General features: G+C 38.7%; 1 protein-coding gene across 2 annotated transcripts in view; it reads left to right on the top strand.

Moving 5' to 3' along the window:
* MYLK (myosin light chain kinase) overlaps nucleotides 1–16651 on the top strand; it is a 160243-nt gene that overhangs the window by 107194 nt on the left and 36398 nt on the right. For both annotated transcript variants that reach the window (XM_009887269.1, XM_009887270.1), the window contains 3 exons: nucleotides 5040–5090; nucleotides 6678–6805; nucleotides 10373–10526. In XM_009887269.1, the coding sequence (XP_009885571.1) occupies nucleotides 5040–5090; nucleotides 6678–6805; nucleotides 10373–10526 (333 nt within the window). The remainder of the gene's footprint in view (nucleotides 1–5039; nucleotides 5091–6677; nucleotides 6806–10372; nucleotides 10527–16651) is intronic.

Genomic DNA, 16651 nt, shown 5'->3' on the forward strand with positions numbered 1-16651 from the left:
TAATAAACATTTATTTGGAAACAGTATGAGGAATTTACTCTTTGAGAAGCACTGAAGCAAAAGTGTTTAAGCTTTCAAACCTTGATGAAGTGCTCAGGCTGCTGGTTCTTGTGCATTGTCACCATCATTTTTCTCTGTAGCAATTAACACAGGTTCATGAATATATGAATAAATTGGTAAGTAATGAGGTGTTGTCTTTTTCTACTACAATTGTAGCCATCCCCTTTCTCCTGTTTCATCTTGGCTGTGCTAAGTAATACCTGTAATAAATTTTTTTACCATCAAGGAAGTCTGTGACAGAAGAAAGGATAGAACTGAACATTTCATTGCCTTGACCACAAGGCCAAGTGTTTTATTTTTTCTGTACTTCTAGGTGTCAGTCACTCCATGCTTTCTAGCATAGCAGTGAGCAGTGAAGCTTTACAGACAACAGTCGCCTTTGCTTCAGAGGTTACTCTCTGATTCGTTTATATGTGGTAGACAGAGACTTCACAATGTCACATCCCACACGTCTGAAGCATTTCAGTGAGATGGAGAAGAAGGAGCAGAGACTTGAATCTGAGTTTTCCATCTCCTGTATTAATATTCTTGTTACCATGATATCTGGCACATTACAGACATGGCTTCTTTTTCCAGTTTCTCTGAAAGGAAATTCTGAATAAAAACCAAAGGAGTTCCTCTCAGAAGATGAAATCTTGAAAAGCTTTGCATGATGGGAAAATGGTTTCCTATATGACTATAGTATTAGGGTATGTCATTAGCCCTTCTCATATCCTGAGTTAAAATGAGGCTATTCCACATGCAGACAGAAGCAAGGAAACATCTTGCTCCTTGTGCAATGGAATTAGGTATTTACTGTACTTGTTTTCCAGGTGCTGAAATCCATCACTATAGAAGACATGCACATATTTTTAGGCATGTCCCTCAAGGAAGAGAGTAGGAATTATGGACTGGTTGGAAATGCTATCTTGAGTACTGATGTTTTTTTCACACTGTAAGAGTTTTACTTCATGCTTTATGAAAGCAAGTTGTGCAGAGAGACATTTCAGGGGAGGGCTATGCCTATTTTTAGTAAAATTCCAAAAAAGGGAAACAAAAAAGAAAGACGGAGGCTTCTGAACATATCTGCTCTCACGAATTCAACATCAGGGCAAAGAACGGCACAAGCAAATGTCCCACAGTTATCAGCCTGTATGGGAGCTTTCCCTTTTTTAGTTTATGTCCATCCGTCCCCCAGACACAAGCTCTCTAACAGGCAAACCTGCCTATAAAGTTATGTAAATACCAGCCTTGTAATGTTTACATTAAGTTCTTTCTAGAAGGCAGATTCATTTAAGGAGGGAATATTATGGCCTTTTTCTTCCAGGCTGGTTTTCAGGCTTCAGCCTGTTTCAATGTAAATATCAAAAGAGAGACAAACTGTCTTTTTTTTAAAAAAAAAGCAGCAGAGGCAGACTTGAACTAACATTTCCAAGAGGCTCAAATATTTTAATGAAAACAATCATTTGACCTTGTCAACTTTGGGTAATCTTATTAGATTTTTTTTTCACTAACTGTCTCCAGCAGCTTTTGAAACAAAAGTTGCATTTCAAAAAGATGCGTGAGATGTGCTGGTATTCTTAAGGAAGCTCTAAGAACCGTGAGTGTACGCTATTAGCCAAAGAAGTGAGCTTCAGAGACCCAGAGACACATCCTTGTACTTACCCCCTTCCACGTTGACCCTGCCTGTCATTTCTGCTCAGGGCTATTTGTGTCTGCAAAACAGGATATTCAGCCAGACCTTCCAGCAACCCTTTGCAATCTGCATGGTTTGATGAAGTCCAGTGACAGTCTGTATGTCCTCAGTTGAGTGAATGTAACGTCCTGGCGTGTAAAAACTAAAAATCAAAATTTTATATTTGCTTATAAAAAGCAGTACCCTAGCTGAATGAGTTGATGGGTTCATGTTCTTTGCTTTGCTTTTATGGAAATCTTCATTTTGGTAAGAGCCTTTTAAACTGCCTTAAGCATAGGCCTTAGTTATTCCAGGGCTAGGAGGGACAGCATGCATTTATTCCACTTACAGGGTAAATGCAATATCTGATGGTTCATTATACATCCTAGACTGTACAGAAACATTGTTCTTTAACAGTGATGAATTGAACGTAACTGGCTGTAGTTGTGAATGAACAAGTTATGTTATTGGGGTGCCTACCATGATGAACTGAGTGGCTGATATTAGGCAGGGGAAAGTGAGAGGGGTATCTGAGTATATAGATATCCGTTCTGTGCATGTATTTTGCAAAGGCAGAGAATGACATTGTCAGTAAGGAGGAAAACAAAATCTTGAGATATTAAGAGTCAGAATGAAACATGAACATTTGCAGAGTGCAACGACTCCACCAGCCCCTTGCTTGTTAACTAAGGTACTGCAGCAAATACACAATGTAGGCCAACAGGTGACAGTTGAGTGAAAATCATGCTGGATTAAGGAATTTGCTTTTCCTCCTATTTGTCTGCAGTGACATTTCTGAAAAATAGCAATAATATCTGCAACCCAAGATGGCACTTGACAAATGATGCTTTTTCCTCATTGTTGGTGCTCTTTGTTCATATCAGACTTAATGGAGTGTGGAAGTAATCAAATTCGTGTCATTGCTTTAGCGTGTATTAAAAAACGTTATAGTTCTGAGGAGATACCCAACAGCTATTTCATTCTCAGTTTAGAGAAGAGCAGAGAATCTGATGTCAAATACAGCACACGTACACACACAAATATTTACATGTTTTTAAATCATATAACTGAGTGAGTTTGCATGGGATTATGCATCTAATGAATAACTAATGGGTTACTTCCATTAATAGGGATGTTTAACAGCAGATGATAGGCCAGACTCTACAGCCCTGCCAGCTGGCACCTGATCACATAAGTAGTTTCATCCACGTAACTGTGACTGTAGCCTGCAATAAATGAGAGTTTCAGCTCAGGGTGTGAGCGTACAATGACAAAGAGGAAAGCTGCTCTGAAAGCACCACTTGTTGCTCGTACAGCTCGGGCAGGAAAGAGGAGCTGGAAATATATTTGCTGTCACTTACTACAGCAGGCAGAGTACATGTCAGTCTGTTCATGGCCCAAAAAGTAATGGGTCCCTTAAATGAGCAGTAGTGCTCTTTGAAAGCCTCCATTTAAACAGGGCTAAGACCACATGGAAGACATGGCAGGACAGCTAGCTCATGCCCTGGTGGTCCAGCTATACTAGGATAAACACCTCACAAGTACTAATCTAAACCTTTAATAGTTCTGTTGAGCTGACAGTCATAGAAGAAAGGCTTCCTTGGGAGATATCCAAGTATTCTTTTTTGACTCAGTCATAAGTAAGAATATCTTATCTCTCCAGTATTGTGTTTCTCGTTCCAACAAAATCAATAAAGAAAGAGCAGGTAAAAGCTAAGCATGCTTTGAGAGAAAATTACTATGAAATGGAAGTTTACAAAAAGAAGGTGGCAACAACTTCTTCTATATTCAGTGCATAGTGAAATATTCCCCAGAATGAACTGAATCAACACTGATGTTGACAGCTAAACCATTATATATTTATTAAAGCCTTTAGTCTTTTAACAACCTATAGCACATCAGTTACTATCTCCAGTGACTCTAAAACTTAAAATCAATCTTTACATCTGTCTGTGGCTTGAGTTATAATGTTAGACTTCCATGGTGAGTTCACAACTCATAGCTCCTTATTCATGGGGCATCAGGTGATGTGTTCCCTGGGTATCATGCACAGCTTGTAGTTTGCTGTAGCAGAGGGGGTTAAAATAAATGACTCTTTATTAGTTCAGTGGATTTTTGAGGTTTTTTTGCTGCTCGGTGTCTTGCTACTTTGAAATGACTTAAGTAAACAACGAACCAAAAAATTCAAACCGTTTGGGACTGTTATGGCTATCACTAGGCACCTGTGTATATGCTGCCAGATTTTCAAAAGCATTTAGCAGATACTGCCTCTGTTGGAGGCAATAATATCTTAAAAGCCAGACCGCTTCAATCAAGCTGCCTACTTGAGCATAAGAAAATAAGAAATGTCCTTTCACAGCAGAGGCCATCCTCTGACAAGGATGCTTAGGATAGCAAATACAAAGAGAGGGCTCTAAAAGGAACAAACCCCTCCACTTCTGGAATTCAGTGGTTTGAAGGCATCCAGACTGTTACATTTAATGGCCACCACTAGACCTAACTCCTGTGAATTTGTCCTTTTGAACCTGTTTATGTTTTTGTCATGCAAAACATTACTTTTCTGTGAACCTAATTTATGCATGGTATATTTAAAAATACTTCTTTTGTTTCTTTGATATCTGCTGCCTGGTAATTTAATTGGGTGGCCCCTAGTTCTTGTTTTATGAAAAATAGTTAATAGTCATTTTCTAGCTACCTATTTTCTCTACTTTCTTTCTGCCTACAATTCACAATATGTAGAACATATTGTGTTCCCAATATTTACGTGCCCAGGTTTAAAATTCTGTTTTAACCCTTTCTTTTGTGAATATAGCATAAAGTTGTCCCTGCCTAGGGAATAGGATGAGGCACAGGGGTGATACTGGTGTTTACTGTCCGTATATCGCTGTTTCTTTGCTAGCTCACAAGTGGTGTAGGAAGTAGTATGTGATATTAACTACCCTAGTTTTAACTGGTCTCATTCAGCATTGATTATGCTGGAAATCTCAGCAGAAATTCAATATGAGATGGATCTTTTCCCGGTGTTTTCACCTCAGTTAAACTGCTATAAGGAACGGAGTATGACAGAGTATGGGAGATGTGTAGCAGATTGCTTTTATTCTTTTAAAAGTTCCAGCTTCAACTGTGAATATTCTGAAGATCGTTCAGGATAATAAAAGTGCTTTTAAAAAGTATTTTTAATTCTTGAGTTTAATATGCTGAAAGAACATGTTAGATGTTCAACTGTCAACAAAGCATGGCTATGGATCTAAGCTTTGCAGCTAAGCTGGTACCTTCCAAAGCTCACCTTTGAATTAACTTCTTTCTTTTCTTTTTTTTTAACTAGGTGAAGCAACAGTGAAGAAGAAACCAGCTCCAAAGACTCCTCCAAAAGCAGGTAATTTGTTGCATGTGTCATCCTGTAGGAATAAATAATAAACCAATATAGTTTTAAAGAACAGGCACCTGATTTCTAAGTACAGCTGTTTGCCTGCTAAAATTGTTTGTGTATGTGATTAAATGGTGAGTATGAAGTTCTATGAAGAGAAAACTGGAAAGCAAAATAAGTCCATTTTTCAAACTCGTTCATTAGGTTACATTGCACTGACTTAAATTATGAGCATGCAAAAAAGTTACTATCAAACAAACTACACCAAGATCATACCGTATGTCAGCACTAGTGTTGGAACAACACAGGTTACCCTTCAGTGCATGGCATTTTTCTGTGTATGGCAGAATGCCACCTCTGCATGAGTAGCTACCACAGAGAAGTTGATAGATTCTACATTTCCTCATAACTGGTATTATGGTAACCTGTTAATGTGTTTGCACTCTCCTAGGCAAAGCTATCTATATTTAAAGTTACCCAGAATGTTCCTTTATAGGAGCCTGCTTTCAGTGTCTTATAACTTTGTCAGACTTTTAAACTGTTCAAGCTGTTTTCTTTGCCAGATGTGTCCCTCAGCCTAGTTTCCTTCAGTATTTCAAAGCAAAAAAACTTTTCAAAGAACAAGTCTAAGGGAAAAGAAAAACCCACTTTGTTTTAATTACACTAAAAAGAAAAAAAAATAATTTCATGCCCAGTAGCCCTGTGCTATGGACAGGAATGTTACATTTGGCAGTGAGGTCATTCTAATGTTAGATAATGCCTTTTATTGTTTTGCTTCTATAAAGCAACAGAGCAGGTTTCAGCCTGGAGTTGTCTGGGCTGTGATATCTCTGGCATCTGTCCCTAGCAGCTACCAGGGGTCTGGCACACTCAGCATCACAGCTGAGAGTTGGGAAGTAGCACTATTAGCAAAAGAGACGTTCTGCCATCTATTGATACTCCGGCAGTGAGAGGGAAGAGGAGAAGAAATACCTGATCCAGACATGGAGGAGTATGAATGGGACTGCAAGATTTAAAAGAAGCATTGTAATACACAAACAAAAGGATCTGTCATTGCTCAAGGGAGAATTGAGTGTGATGGAGAAAGATGTTGATTTCCTTTCTTGTCTCTCTAATAGATGCCCTATGTGATGTTGACCTGGCTACTGCAGCCAGAGTCTTCCGATTGCTGTTGATGACATTAGGGAAAAGGTTTAGAGACCCCCTCAGCCCACACAAATTGATATGAAGTTAGCTGGAGCCATTCTTCAAAAATACAAAGTGCAAAAGAAAAAACAGATTTTTCTGAAAAACCCAACACAAAATTTCATAAACTGTATATTTACAATTGGTCGTAGGACTTAACACTTTTGGCCTTTGGATTTCTGTACCTTGGTCTTGCATGAGCAAACTTCTGATGGGTAGATTGTTATTGCTTCACTACAGTAGAATTAATAATGTCCACAGAATTGTTTCATTGCAAGCAACAGGTAACTACTAATCTGGATTTCAAATGCTGCTCTGAAACTGTTGAGCTGAGAGATATATGGTTTTAATTTTAAGAAAAATAGAAACTATAGTCACCTGAAGAGAGATTTTTTTTTTTTTTTTCATCAGCTGCTCCTCCTCAGATTACTCAGTTCCCAGAAGACAGAAAAGTCCGTGCAGGTGAATCAGTGGAACTGTTTGCCAAGGTGGCAGGAACAGCACCCATAACTTGCACCTGGATGAAATTCCGTAAGCAGGTAAATTGTTTTCTGGTCTGTTTTAAGAGTCATTGGAAAAGTAGAACTTGAAATGAACTCTAATGACCCATCTTGTCCCTCTCCCTTCCCCAGGAACTGGCAAAGTCTATGTCATTCCTGCCAGATATTTTCGTTACCTCTGCTGAAAACATTGCAATGATGAAGATTTCACAATCTCCATTAGCAACCTATTGCAGTGCTTAAGTATCCATAAAGTTAGAATTTTTTTCCTAATGCCAAACCCAAATCTTTCTTGCTGTAGTTTAAACCCGTTGCTGCCTGTCCCCTCCTGTAACAAATGACTGTTCCTTTGAGAAAAGCCTTAGACCATGTAATTAAAGGATAAGTGATGTGAAAGATATCAGGTATCTGAAAAGTATCTGTCACAGGAAATGTTTCTTTCATTCAAAAATAACTTCTCCTCATTGATGCTTGGTCTAAAGGGGCAAAATGCCATACAAAAAGCTTGAGTGAAATGTCTTACAACACAAATGTCACCATGCGGCTATTATGCTGCCATAAGTGCCCTCACCCCCTAGGTTTAAAGTTCCTTCTACTTGAATTAATTTCTTTGAACTATATTACATGTGTTCATAAGGGCAGTTTCTAAAGAGAGTTGCCTTAGCAAATAATAAAACCACTTTAAATCAACCCAATATGCAAGTGCAAACTGGAAGATGATGTGCCATGTTAGGATAGAGCAAATATAAATATGTACTGTAGCTGCTATTCTGTTTATTTCATTCTCAACTCATTATCCTCTTTATAGAACATAAATAAAAACATCTTCTCCTACAAGGAAGTTTATACTCTAAATCCAGATGTGTCAGCACTTAATTGAAAGAATTCAAAACAGTTTGCTGGTGCAAAGGGTATTCCAGTGTCCTCCTTTGCTAACCACAAATAACCTCTTACTTTAGGGGAAAGAATTTTTTTTCTTGAACTCCTATATTTTCTTAAAATTCTTTAGTTTTGAGACGGGAGTTACAAAGTGGCCAACTAGTTCTACAAAAATAGGTCTCAGAAGGTCAAATGGCATTCAATGTCCTGTTTTGCTGAGCTCTGTCTTAACATGTGGGTAAAATGTACCTCTCAAAAGTGAGTTTCTGGTTTGTGCAGAATTCTGAGTTCATTGTTGAATCTAACAATCCTATTTACATAGATTTCAAGGCCATTTTTACATACAATATCTATGTGATAACAGAGGCCAGCAGCTCATAATACACATATCATATCCATAATGTGTGATTCTATAGCCTTTTTCCTTTGTAAAATGTTATTTTTACCTTCTTTATGCTTTCTTCTTTAGTTATTCTCTATGAAACAATTTAAAGATTTGCAAAGTCATACATTAAAATGATATATAAATTTTTAAATGGTTCATTATGGCAGGTGAATAAGAAAAGAAAAAAACTTCAGGAAGGTTAATAAACACTTGTAGGAGGACAAGTGAGGGCAGCAGTCTTTCATATATTAAATTAAATGAGGAACCAGTTACTACGTACCATGCTGCACCATTATTTTGCTTTCTTTTTCACTTATACTTCACCACATTGTTTTATTCTTGAATTTCTTCCTTTTCTATAAATGTGGTTGATTTCAATTCTGTTCCATTCCCAGTCTGAAAAGTGAAAATCACCCAAGTGTTCTTACAATTTTCCTGGGGGCTATTTGTAGTAGTTATGTGAGCAAATCCAGTAAGTGGTGAGTTGTGATTTCACCCACTATATGCTGCAGTGAGCAGGAGGGATTTGTCCTCTCCGTGTTCTTTCCTCACATTCCTTCAGGTTCAAGAGAGCCACAGTGGCCTCTCACAGCTATATTATGGACAAATATCTTTTGCTTGGAGAAATGTAATGTTACAAAGTTGAGACCCATTCTGTCGTACATGATAGCAGTCTAATGGAGGGATGCTGGAACCGTTCTTAGCTAGAAAGGGGAAAGCCTTTGAAAGACTCTTAATAAAGAGGCTTTCAAATACTTATTCTTCAGACATCAGTCTACAATTGCTTTATACAGGATAATATGCAAAAAATTAAATAAAACAATCAAATAAGAAGACTGAAATGAAAAACTAGTACTTTAAAAAATATCTGGACTGGACGGTGACATTGTAATAAGGACTATGAGCAAGTTCAGTAGGGCTATACTGTATTTTATTTTGAAATTTTTTTTTTTTTCATTTAACATTGCCAATTGTTGAAACTTCTTAACTATGACCGGTGACTTTCTTTGGTGAACACAGGGATCCAGCTTCCTGTTCCCCACAACCATTGCAAGCCACTGAGCATCCTTTAAGGGCTTTCCCTGCATAACATAGATCTAGTTCTACTAGACTAATTTTTTTATTACTATTACCCTTTGTCTAATTCTAATGAAGCCAAACATATAAGCCAGTGTAGAATCTCAAAAGAACAAAGTATGGGGACAGGGAGGAACAACTTTCAGTATAATTTAAACTGTAATCCTACCTAATCCCTTTTGCTAACTTTCTATTCGAGTTACTGTAGGAGCATCTTTCTCAGGTTACTTTTGGGCATATAGCAATGCATGTGTTCTATCTCAGTTGAGGAGAAAGCAGGGCAAGTCCTGCTCTTAGCCTTGTACTTTCTTATTCTCTGAATATATGAGACAAGATAAGGCAAACTAAATAGCCTTCATTTTTAATGAAATTCTGAGAATGAGTTGGAAGAGTCACTTATCTAAGAAGGAAGTGGTGGGAGGAAGAAGGGCATTGACATTATGTTGTCTGTTTCATAAGAACACAGTGTACAGCTTCTATAATTGCAGTGCAGCATTATGAGGTTTTTAAATAATCTGTCATGTCTCGAGCTAATACTGATTAAAATCTAAGCCTCCTTGGCCGTTTAGGCTATGATAGCTTTGTTTCAATTAAAAACTAATTCATAATATGCCTATGGTATTCAGCTGAGATTTCAATTTTTGCTTCTCCAGAAAATAAAAATGCTATAGGAAAGCTAAATTTGCTCTTTGTATGTCTCTCTGCACAGCCGTAGCATTATGTCTCCATTTCAGGCAACATCATCATCAATTGTTCAAACCCAGGAAATTGTTACTCTGATTTACGTGAAGTACAGAATAAGGCTGGTTAAGACAAGAGGGTAGAAGTCACAACTATGGGTGATTCGCACATTGGGCCTGTGAAGGAGAATGGCAAATGAATAGGGAATTTAGAGCTAAACCCTTGTTCCGCTGTGGTCTCTGTGAAATATGTGAGACCAAACTTTGTTCTTTTGCCAATTACACAGTTTGCACTTTCAGCCTGTCAAAGAAGAGTTGGAAAGTGAAACTCCTGTTCCTCTGTGGAGTCCCAGCAACACCAGTGCTCCCTGTTGCCTTTGCAGGACTGGAGCCATTATAACTTTCCATTGCGGTTCTAGATGTTTTGTGTTTATTACACTCTTTACCAGCTGCACATATTCACTGCTGTAATAGAGTTATCTGCAGATAACGCTCAATATGATAACTTCATTTTGTAATTTGAGCCCTTTCAGATATGATGAAATTTATCCCATAAAATCTTTTTTTTTCTTTTGAATTTGGCAGATTGAAGAAAATGAATATATTAAAATTGAGAAGGCTGAAAACAGCAGCAAGCTAACAATATCATCAACAAAGCAGGAACACTGTGGATGTTACACCCTAGTCGTAGAGAACAAACTTGGCAGCAGACAAGCACAAGTCAACCTTACAGTTGTTGGTAAGTCCATAATAATGTTTTAGGTATATACTCATTCTTCAGACATCACTCTACATTTGCTTTATACAGGATAATATGCAAAAAATTAAATAAAACAAATAAGTTAAGAAGACTGAAATAAAAAACTAGTACTTTAAAAAATATCTGGACTGGACAGTGACATTTTAATAAGGACTATAAGCAAGTTCAGTAGGGCTATACCGTATTTTATTTTGAAAAATTACTAATTACAGATGGAGGTACAAAATAGTTCAGACTTTAAAAACACAAATACAAGATGAAAACAGCTCACGTCTCCATTTTTGGTTAGATACCATTTCTTTTTCCCATTTAATGTTTGCAGCATCCAGATGTTTGCTAGACTGCGAATTTTAAAACTGTTAGTTCAGGAAGGAATGAGGTGGTTTCTATGCAACTGTAAATTTAAAAACATCCTGATGCTTGGGGGAAGGAGATTTTATCCTTTTAATTGAAATTACTACCATTGTCTACTGTTTTATAGTGACAGAAAGCAGGGAATAAGGACAGTCTATTTTGAATATGGAGCCCTTCATATATGGGCTTTTACACAGATGTATTTTAAAACTTCAAAGAGCCTTGTCAGATGACACATTGAGGCCATGGAGTTTGTTGTAGCAGGCTGTGGACAGCTGCAAATAGTTGTAGACTGGTAGACAGTTGCAGTATGTTTGCTGATAAAACTGCAGCCTAGATCTAGACCAGCTAGCTTGAGTATCAGACAAAACCTAGAGCTGTGACACCGAGCTCTGAAAGGGCTAATGAACCCACCTTGGTGTGGATACGCAGTAAATGGTTTCCAGGGAAATCTAGGAAGGTTCTACAAGCAAGAGGGTGATTTGATTAAAACATTAGTCTGTGGGACAGGTCTGTTTCTAGGCTCTGTTATCTATGGACTGCTGAGGGATTTTGACACAAGGCAGCCGAGGGCAGCGCCTGCCCAGGCGTTTGGACGAATTCTAGTTCAACCAGCAAGGCTGCATCCTAATCGCACACTCGTAACTGCATTGGCGCTGCTGTCCTAACAGATATGTGGGCTAGTGAGCGAGTAGAGAAATGTGCATATAAGGCCGAAGATGAAAATCTGACTCCAATGAAATCAGTGGCAAAATACCATTAACTCAAGTTGGCCTGGAAATTGATTCCAACAATCCAGTGATTAACATACAAATTTTAATGAGCAGAATCACACTTTCAAGTACAATACCCCCTGCTACAGAGTGAATGTCCCTCAGTTGCATACTGCTGTACATATTGTCAATAGAGGCCTCCTGACTATTTAAATGAACTTCTTTCATCTAATCTGTGGCTATTGTTGCAGTTAAGAGATAACTGAATGAATGAGTATAAATATCAAGTACATTCCAGCAATTTGCCAGAGAATTCATGAATAGAAGAAAATAGAATAAGTATTTTTCACATGATGCATTTACATATTGTACTACCCCTTCCAACAGTGGGTTGTGCAGGTCAGAAAGATACAGCTAGATTAAATATAAACACCATGAAAAATGGGTCCTCAAATAATCATCATATACATTGTACTGGGTGCAGCTTCTGGCTCCAAAGGCCCAAAACAGCTGATTAGCAGCTAGAAGAATAGCAGGAGATTAATCACTCTTTATATTTCCCTTTTTTTCACTCTTCCGTAGGCAACTGCTGCAGGCTGCTAACTGTAGCAGGTTATTGGGCAAGATGGATTTTTTTTAGCTGAACTAGGCCAACAATTCCTATTATCTTGTCACTGTATGGGCCTTGACTCATTATTATATAAGTCACTGGTTTATATCCTTTGGAGTTAATTGGTTTGAAAGTCTTTGAATTCTATAACCTTATAAAGCTACATCTCAGCCTCCTGCTTTGCCCTTCCATAAGAAATGTGCCAGAGAACAGTGGGATTCCCAGAGACGCTTTTGGGACAGTTGGGTGAAGAATCTTTACAATGTGCTCGAGTTTGCCATGCATTTTGGCTGATGACAAGCCATCTGTTTCCAACTGAAAAGAATAAATTCCCTCTTGTAAAGTTGCCAAGCTCTTTAGTGAGACATCTCGCTGATGTCAGCACTGCCAAAGGCATGACAAAGCCTCAAGATTCCTATTTTGCTACACATGCGTTTTAAGGCCAGGTTCTTCCATCTGGGTATTCAAAAATGTGGGAAAAGGGAGTAAAAACGTCTTCCTTCTAGGAAGCGGGTTAGAATCTCACTACTGACATAAAATCTTTCACCCTGTTTGCACTTTCAAAGGTGTTAAATGTTCATGCAAGTTGGAAGGTACTTTTCCTCAAAGCCTGCTCCCGTCAAAACAGAGAAACTGTACCTCTCTAAATATGCAAAACGTGAGACTTCTTAGTCTACCAAAGCTCATCTTTAGTCTTAAATTCCCACTTGTCCATTCTCTATGCTCCATCCAAAGTAGTGGGAAGATACTTGCCCTCCCTGCCCTGACCCCACGTTCATAACAAGTGTTTGTAGAGTAAGCCCTGGTGATCAGCTACATTTGCCTCAGCTGCTTATAATAAGGCTCTAAACTCTGTGTGGGCTGCCTCCCTATGAGTTTACCAGTAAAAGGCACATCTATGTGTATGCTGTGTGCTCAAAACACTGCTGACTGACCACAGTCTACAACTGAGCCTTGAATGTATTGAGGGAAACTACAAATAGAGACCATCTGCTCTCTGGAGGAGTGTGTCTGACCCAACCTAGAGCTATGTTTCTCAAAGAAGTACTTAACAAGCTTGTCTGTTCTGAATTTTATCAAAGCAAAGGCATTTGTTAAAATATAAAATGAAATAAATAATAAAGTCACCTTACAGCCATGTGGGTTGCAAAGTCTTCATGCTGATGGGCAAGCTTCTCATGTGAAAGACTCCAATAAGCATTTCCCAAATTAAATTTGGACTGTAACACATGCCAGGGAGCAGGTGTCCCAGAAAAGTTGTACAGTCTTCATCCTTGGAGGTATTCAAGTTCAGATTAGATAAGCATCTGACCAATCTGGTCTGACCTTATAGCTGATCCTGCTTTGAGCAGAAAGTCTAAAGACCTTTCTAAGGATATTTAAGATATCGGGTTTATGCTTTCAGTTCTCAAAGACCTTTCTTCACAAAAAAAAATAACATTATTGGACTTCCTTCAACCAGAAGACAGAGGACTGAGCTTATTTGCCAGGATTCAAATCAGAAATGATCCTGCTATGATTTAAACCCTGAGTCCTCAACTGTAAACTGGGTATGATTATTATGAATTATTTTTAATAATGACTTTCAGGGGAAAAAAAATCTACCCTGCATACCTTTGAATTTGTCTCCTAAAGTCTTAAATTTAACTGCTTACACTGTCAGGCTCAGACTTCAACTGCCAGCTTAACTGAGCAGGGGTTCTGACACTTTAAGTTTGAATAGAATCATAGAATGGTTAGAGCTGGAAGGGACCTTGAAGATCATCTAGTTCCAACCCCCTGCCATGGGCAGAGACACCTCCCACCAGACCAGGTTGCTCAAAACCCCATCCAACCTGGCCTTGAACACCTCCAGGGATGGGGCATCCACAACTTCTCTGGGCAGACTGTTCCAGTGTCTCACCGCCTTCAGAGTAAATAATTTCTTCCTAAAATCTAATCTAAATCTGAGCCACAAGGACTGAGTCTTGAGTTTCACATTGATTCATTGTGTAACTTTGTCTGTATAAGCACTAATAATACTGGGAGACCTGCAGAAGAAGTGAGATGTCCAAGTTAAGCATTGTCATCTTTTAAAGGGTTCACTGATCCCAAAACGTCCATGTGAGCTTTTCTCTATTGTTATGATTAGCTCTCTTAAATAAGCAATTTCATTAGCTGAATGATCTGTCTAGAGAGATTTTGCAACATGTTTCTGCTCTGAAACCAAAGTGGCCTGATGTGGGACTGAGCTAATGATTTACCACAGATTAAAGTGGACTTCTGTTGCCAAAGCCGCTGGTGAGCGTAGTGTAAGACAGGACTGATTTAGGCGTAGAGCCCTCACTCTACAGTGATAGCAAGGAATATTCATTCCTTTCATACCGTTCATTAAATGTATATGGGTAAATTTATCAAATTTCTCGTTCTGAACATTTTAACTGTGTGACAGGAATACCCAATCTGTAACCACTTTTGAAAAAGGAACCTGGTTTTCATACTAGCTAAAGCTGGATCCTATGACAAAACGTCAAAAGAATAACAGTATTCAACACGGAGAATTTGGCACTAGAGAAGCAGACTGTTCTGCAGCTATGCCACAAGCTTCCTTCATGATTTTGGGCAAACCGCTTCATGCTTCCATGCCTAGTATATAGGGGTTTTCTGATGATCAGGGTTTGGTGAATACTTTGGATGTTAGTGACATCTTTTACATTTGTTAATACAGAAGTAAAAACACATGGGGGTTGATTTTGGTCAACTTTGTCTTTTATAAATCCTTTAGATTTGTGGTATTGTGTAAAATAAATTATCATGGTGATTAGTGAGCTATATGCTAGGTATATGCAGAAGAATAAGAGCAATGTCATTATACCCTCAGAGGCCTAAAGATAGTTGTTATGGTGGTTTTATTACTCTAAGCATTTGTGCACATACAGCGTACTGTGTCCTCGTGCACTGTTGGACAGGGATAAACGAAGTACTTAAGGACGCATATATAATATTTGCATGTTGCACACATGCAAAAATGAGAGAATACAAGTTTAGCTTGAGAACAAGATCTGATCATCACTAACACCAATAGCCATTGAATATAATGGTAGGATTATTAATTTCTTATAAGAAGGTCCTGGTTCAACAAGTGGCACATATGCATGCTATATTAGCATTAGTTCTTTGTCCTGAAACTCTCTTAGGAGGCAATGTGGAACCAACAGTTCACAGTGGCACTATCAGCATTTTTTGCGAGTGCCTGAGAAGTCTGGCTCAGTGGTAGCCCCCAGAGTGAGTGGATCGAAAACTGTGGTTCTCTCTCTGGAAAGGCAAGGGCAGACAGCTGTGAGCAGGTAGTAAAGCAGAGCAAGCATAGACACTTCTACAGAAAACACTGCAGCTCAGAAGTGCTAACATGAATGCCTCTGAAACTTCATCTTCTCTTAAGAAGCATCAGATTCTATCTTGCAGTATCCATGGGGTTCTCTGTTTACAGTTAGGGTCGAGAACGCAGTGAATTTCCTAAGAATACGTGGGTGGACTCCATCTTTAACCTTTAGTCGTTTAAATTCCTTTCGATTGCTGGAGGATTTTTGTCACCAATTTTATGGTTAAAGGGCAACTAGACTAGTGGTTAAGGAAGAGATGTCTTAAAGTTGCTGTTGTTGCTGCTGTTGTAGTTCAACAGTGTTGTAACCTCCACTGTCAGCCTCCCCACTAATGCTTGTCGGCAAAACTCTGCAGCTGTATCAAAACTAAAGTTTCACAGCAAAATAACAATGTATAGAGGAAAACCAGCTGACGTTGCCCTCTCCATCAGTGCCAGTACACTAATCCAGATTTATTCCTTGAAGGGCCATCTAGTTTCAGTGACATTTCTGTTAGGAGAAATACCATTAGAACTCCCTGAACAGTTATTTTCCCTGATACTTACCTTCACCTTTCTTCTGATAAAGGAAAGGAAATATCACGACAGTATTTCTCACAACAAAATTCCTGTAATTTACCTGCTGTTAAATGCTAGGAATGCCTTAGTTACTAAGAAGTGATTCATCACAACTCCTGCACAATAACATGGGGTTCCTAGGACCCAAACACCCCAGTGGAGACTTGGAATCTGCTGATAGTGTTACTGGGGAAACTCCTAAAATGTATTCTGCCTGCTAGTGGACAGGTATCGGAGCTCTAATTCAATCAGTTATCAAACCAGATGCCTAACATGAAGCAGATGAGTAGTCCAAATAGCTTGTTGACTCAGGCAGAGGAGCAGATGAAAAAGGGCTTAGAAAAAGGGCTCCTGAGAATGCATTATACATTTGTTTGTTCCATTCGCCTGTGGCAGAAGGAGATGTTCTTGTGCTGAGGGCATTTGCGTGGGAGTGGTGAGGTCTGGTTTCGTTCCCAGCTCTATTCTCCTGCGTGTCCTTGGGCAAGGTCATTTTACTCTTTTACGC

This window comes from Charadrius vociferus, unplaced genomic scaffold (genome assembly GCF_000708025.1).
Source record: "Charadrius vociferus isolate BGI_N301 unplaced genomic scaffold, ASM70802v2 scaffold385, whole genome shotgun sequence".
Lineage (NCBI taxonomy): Eukaryota > Metazoa > Chordata > Aves > Charadriiformes > Charadriidae > Charadrius > Charadrius vociferus.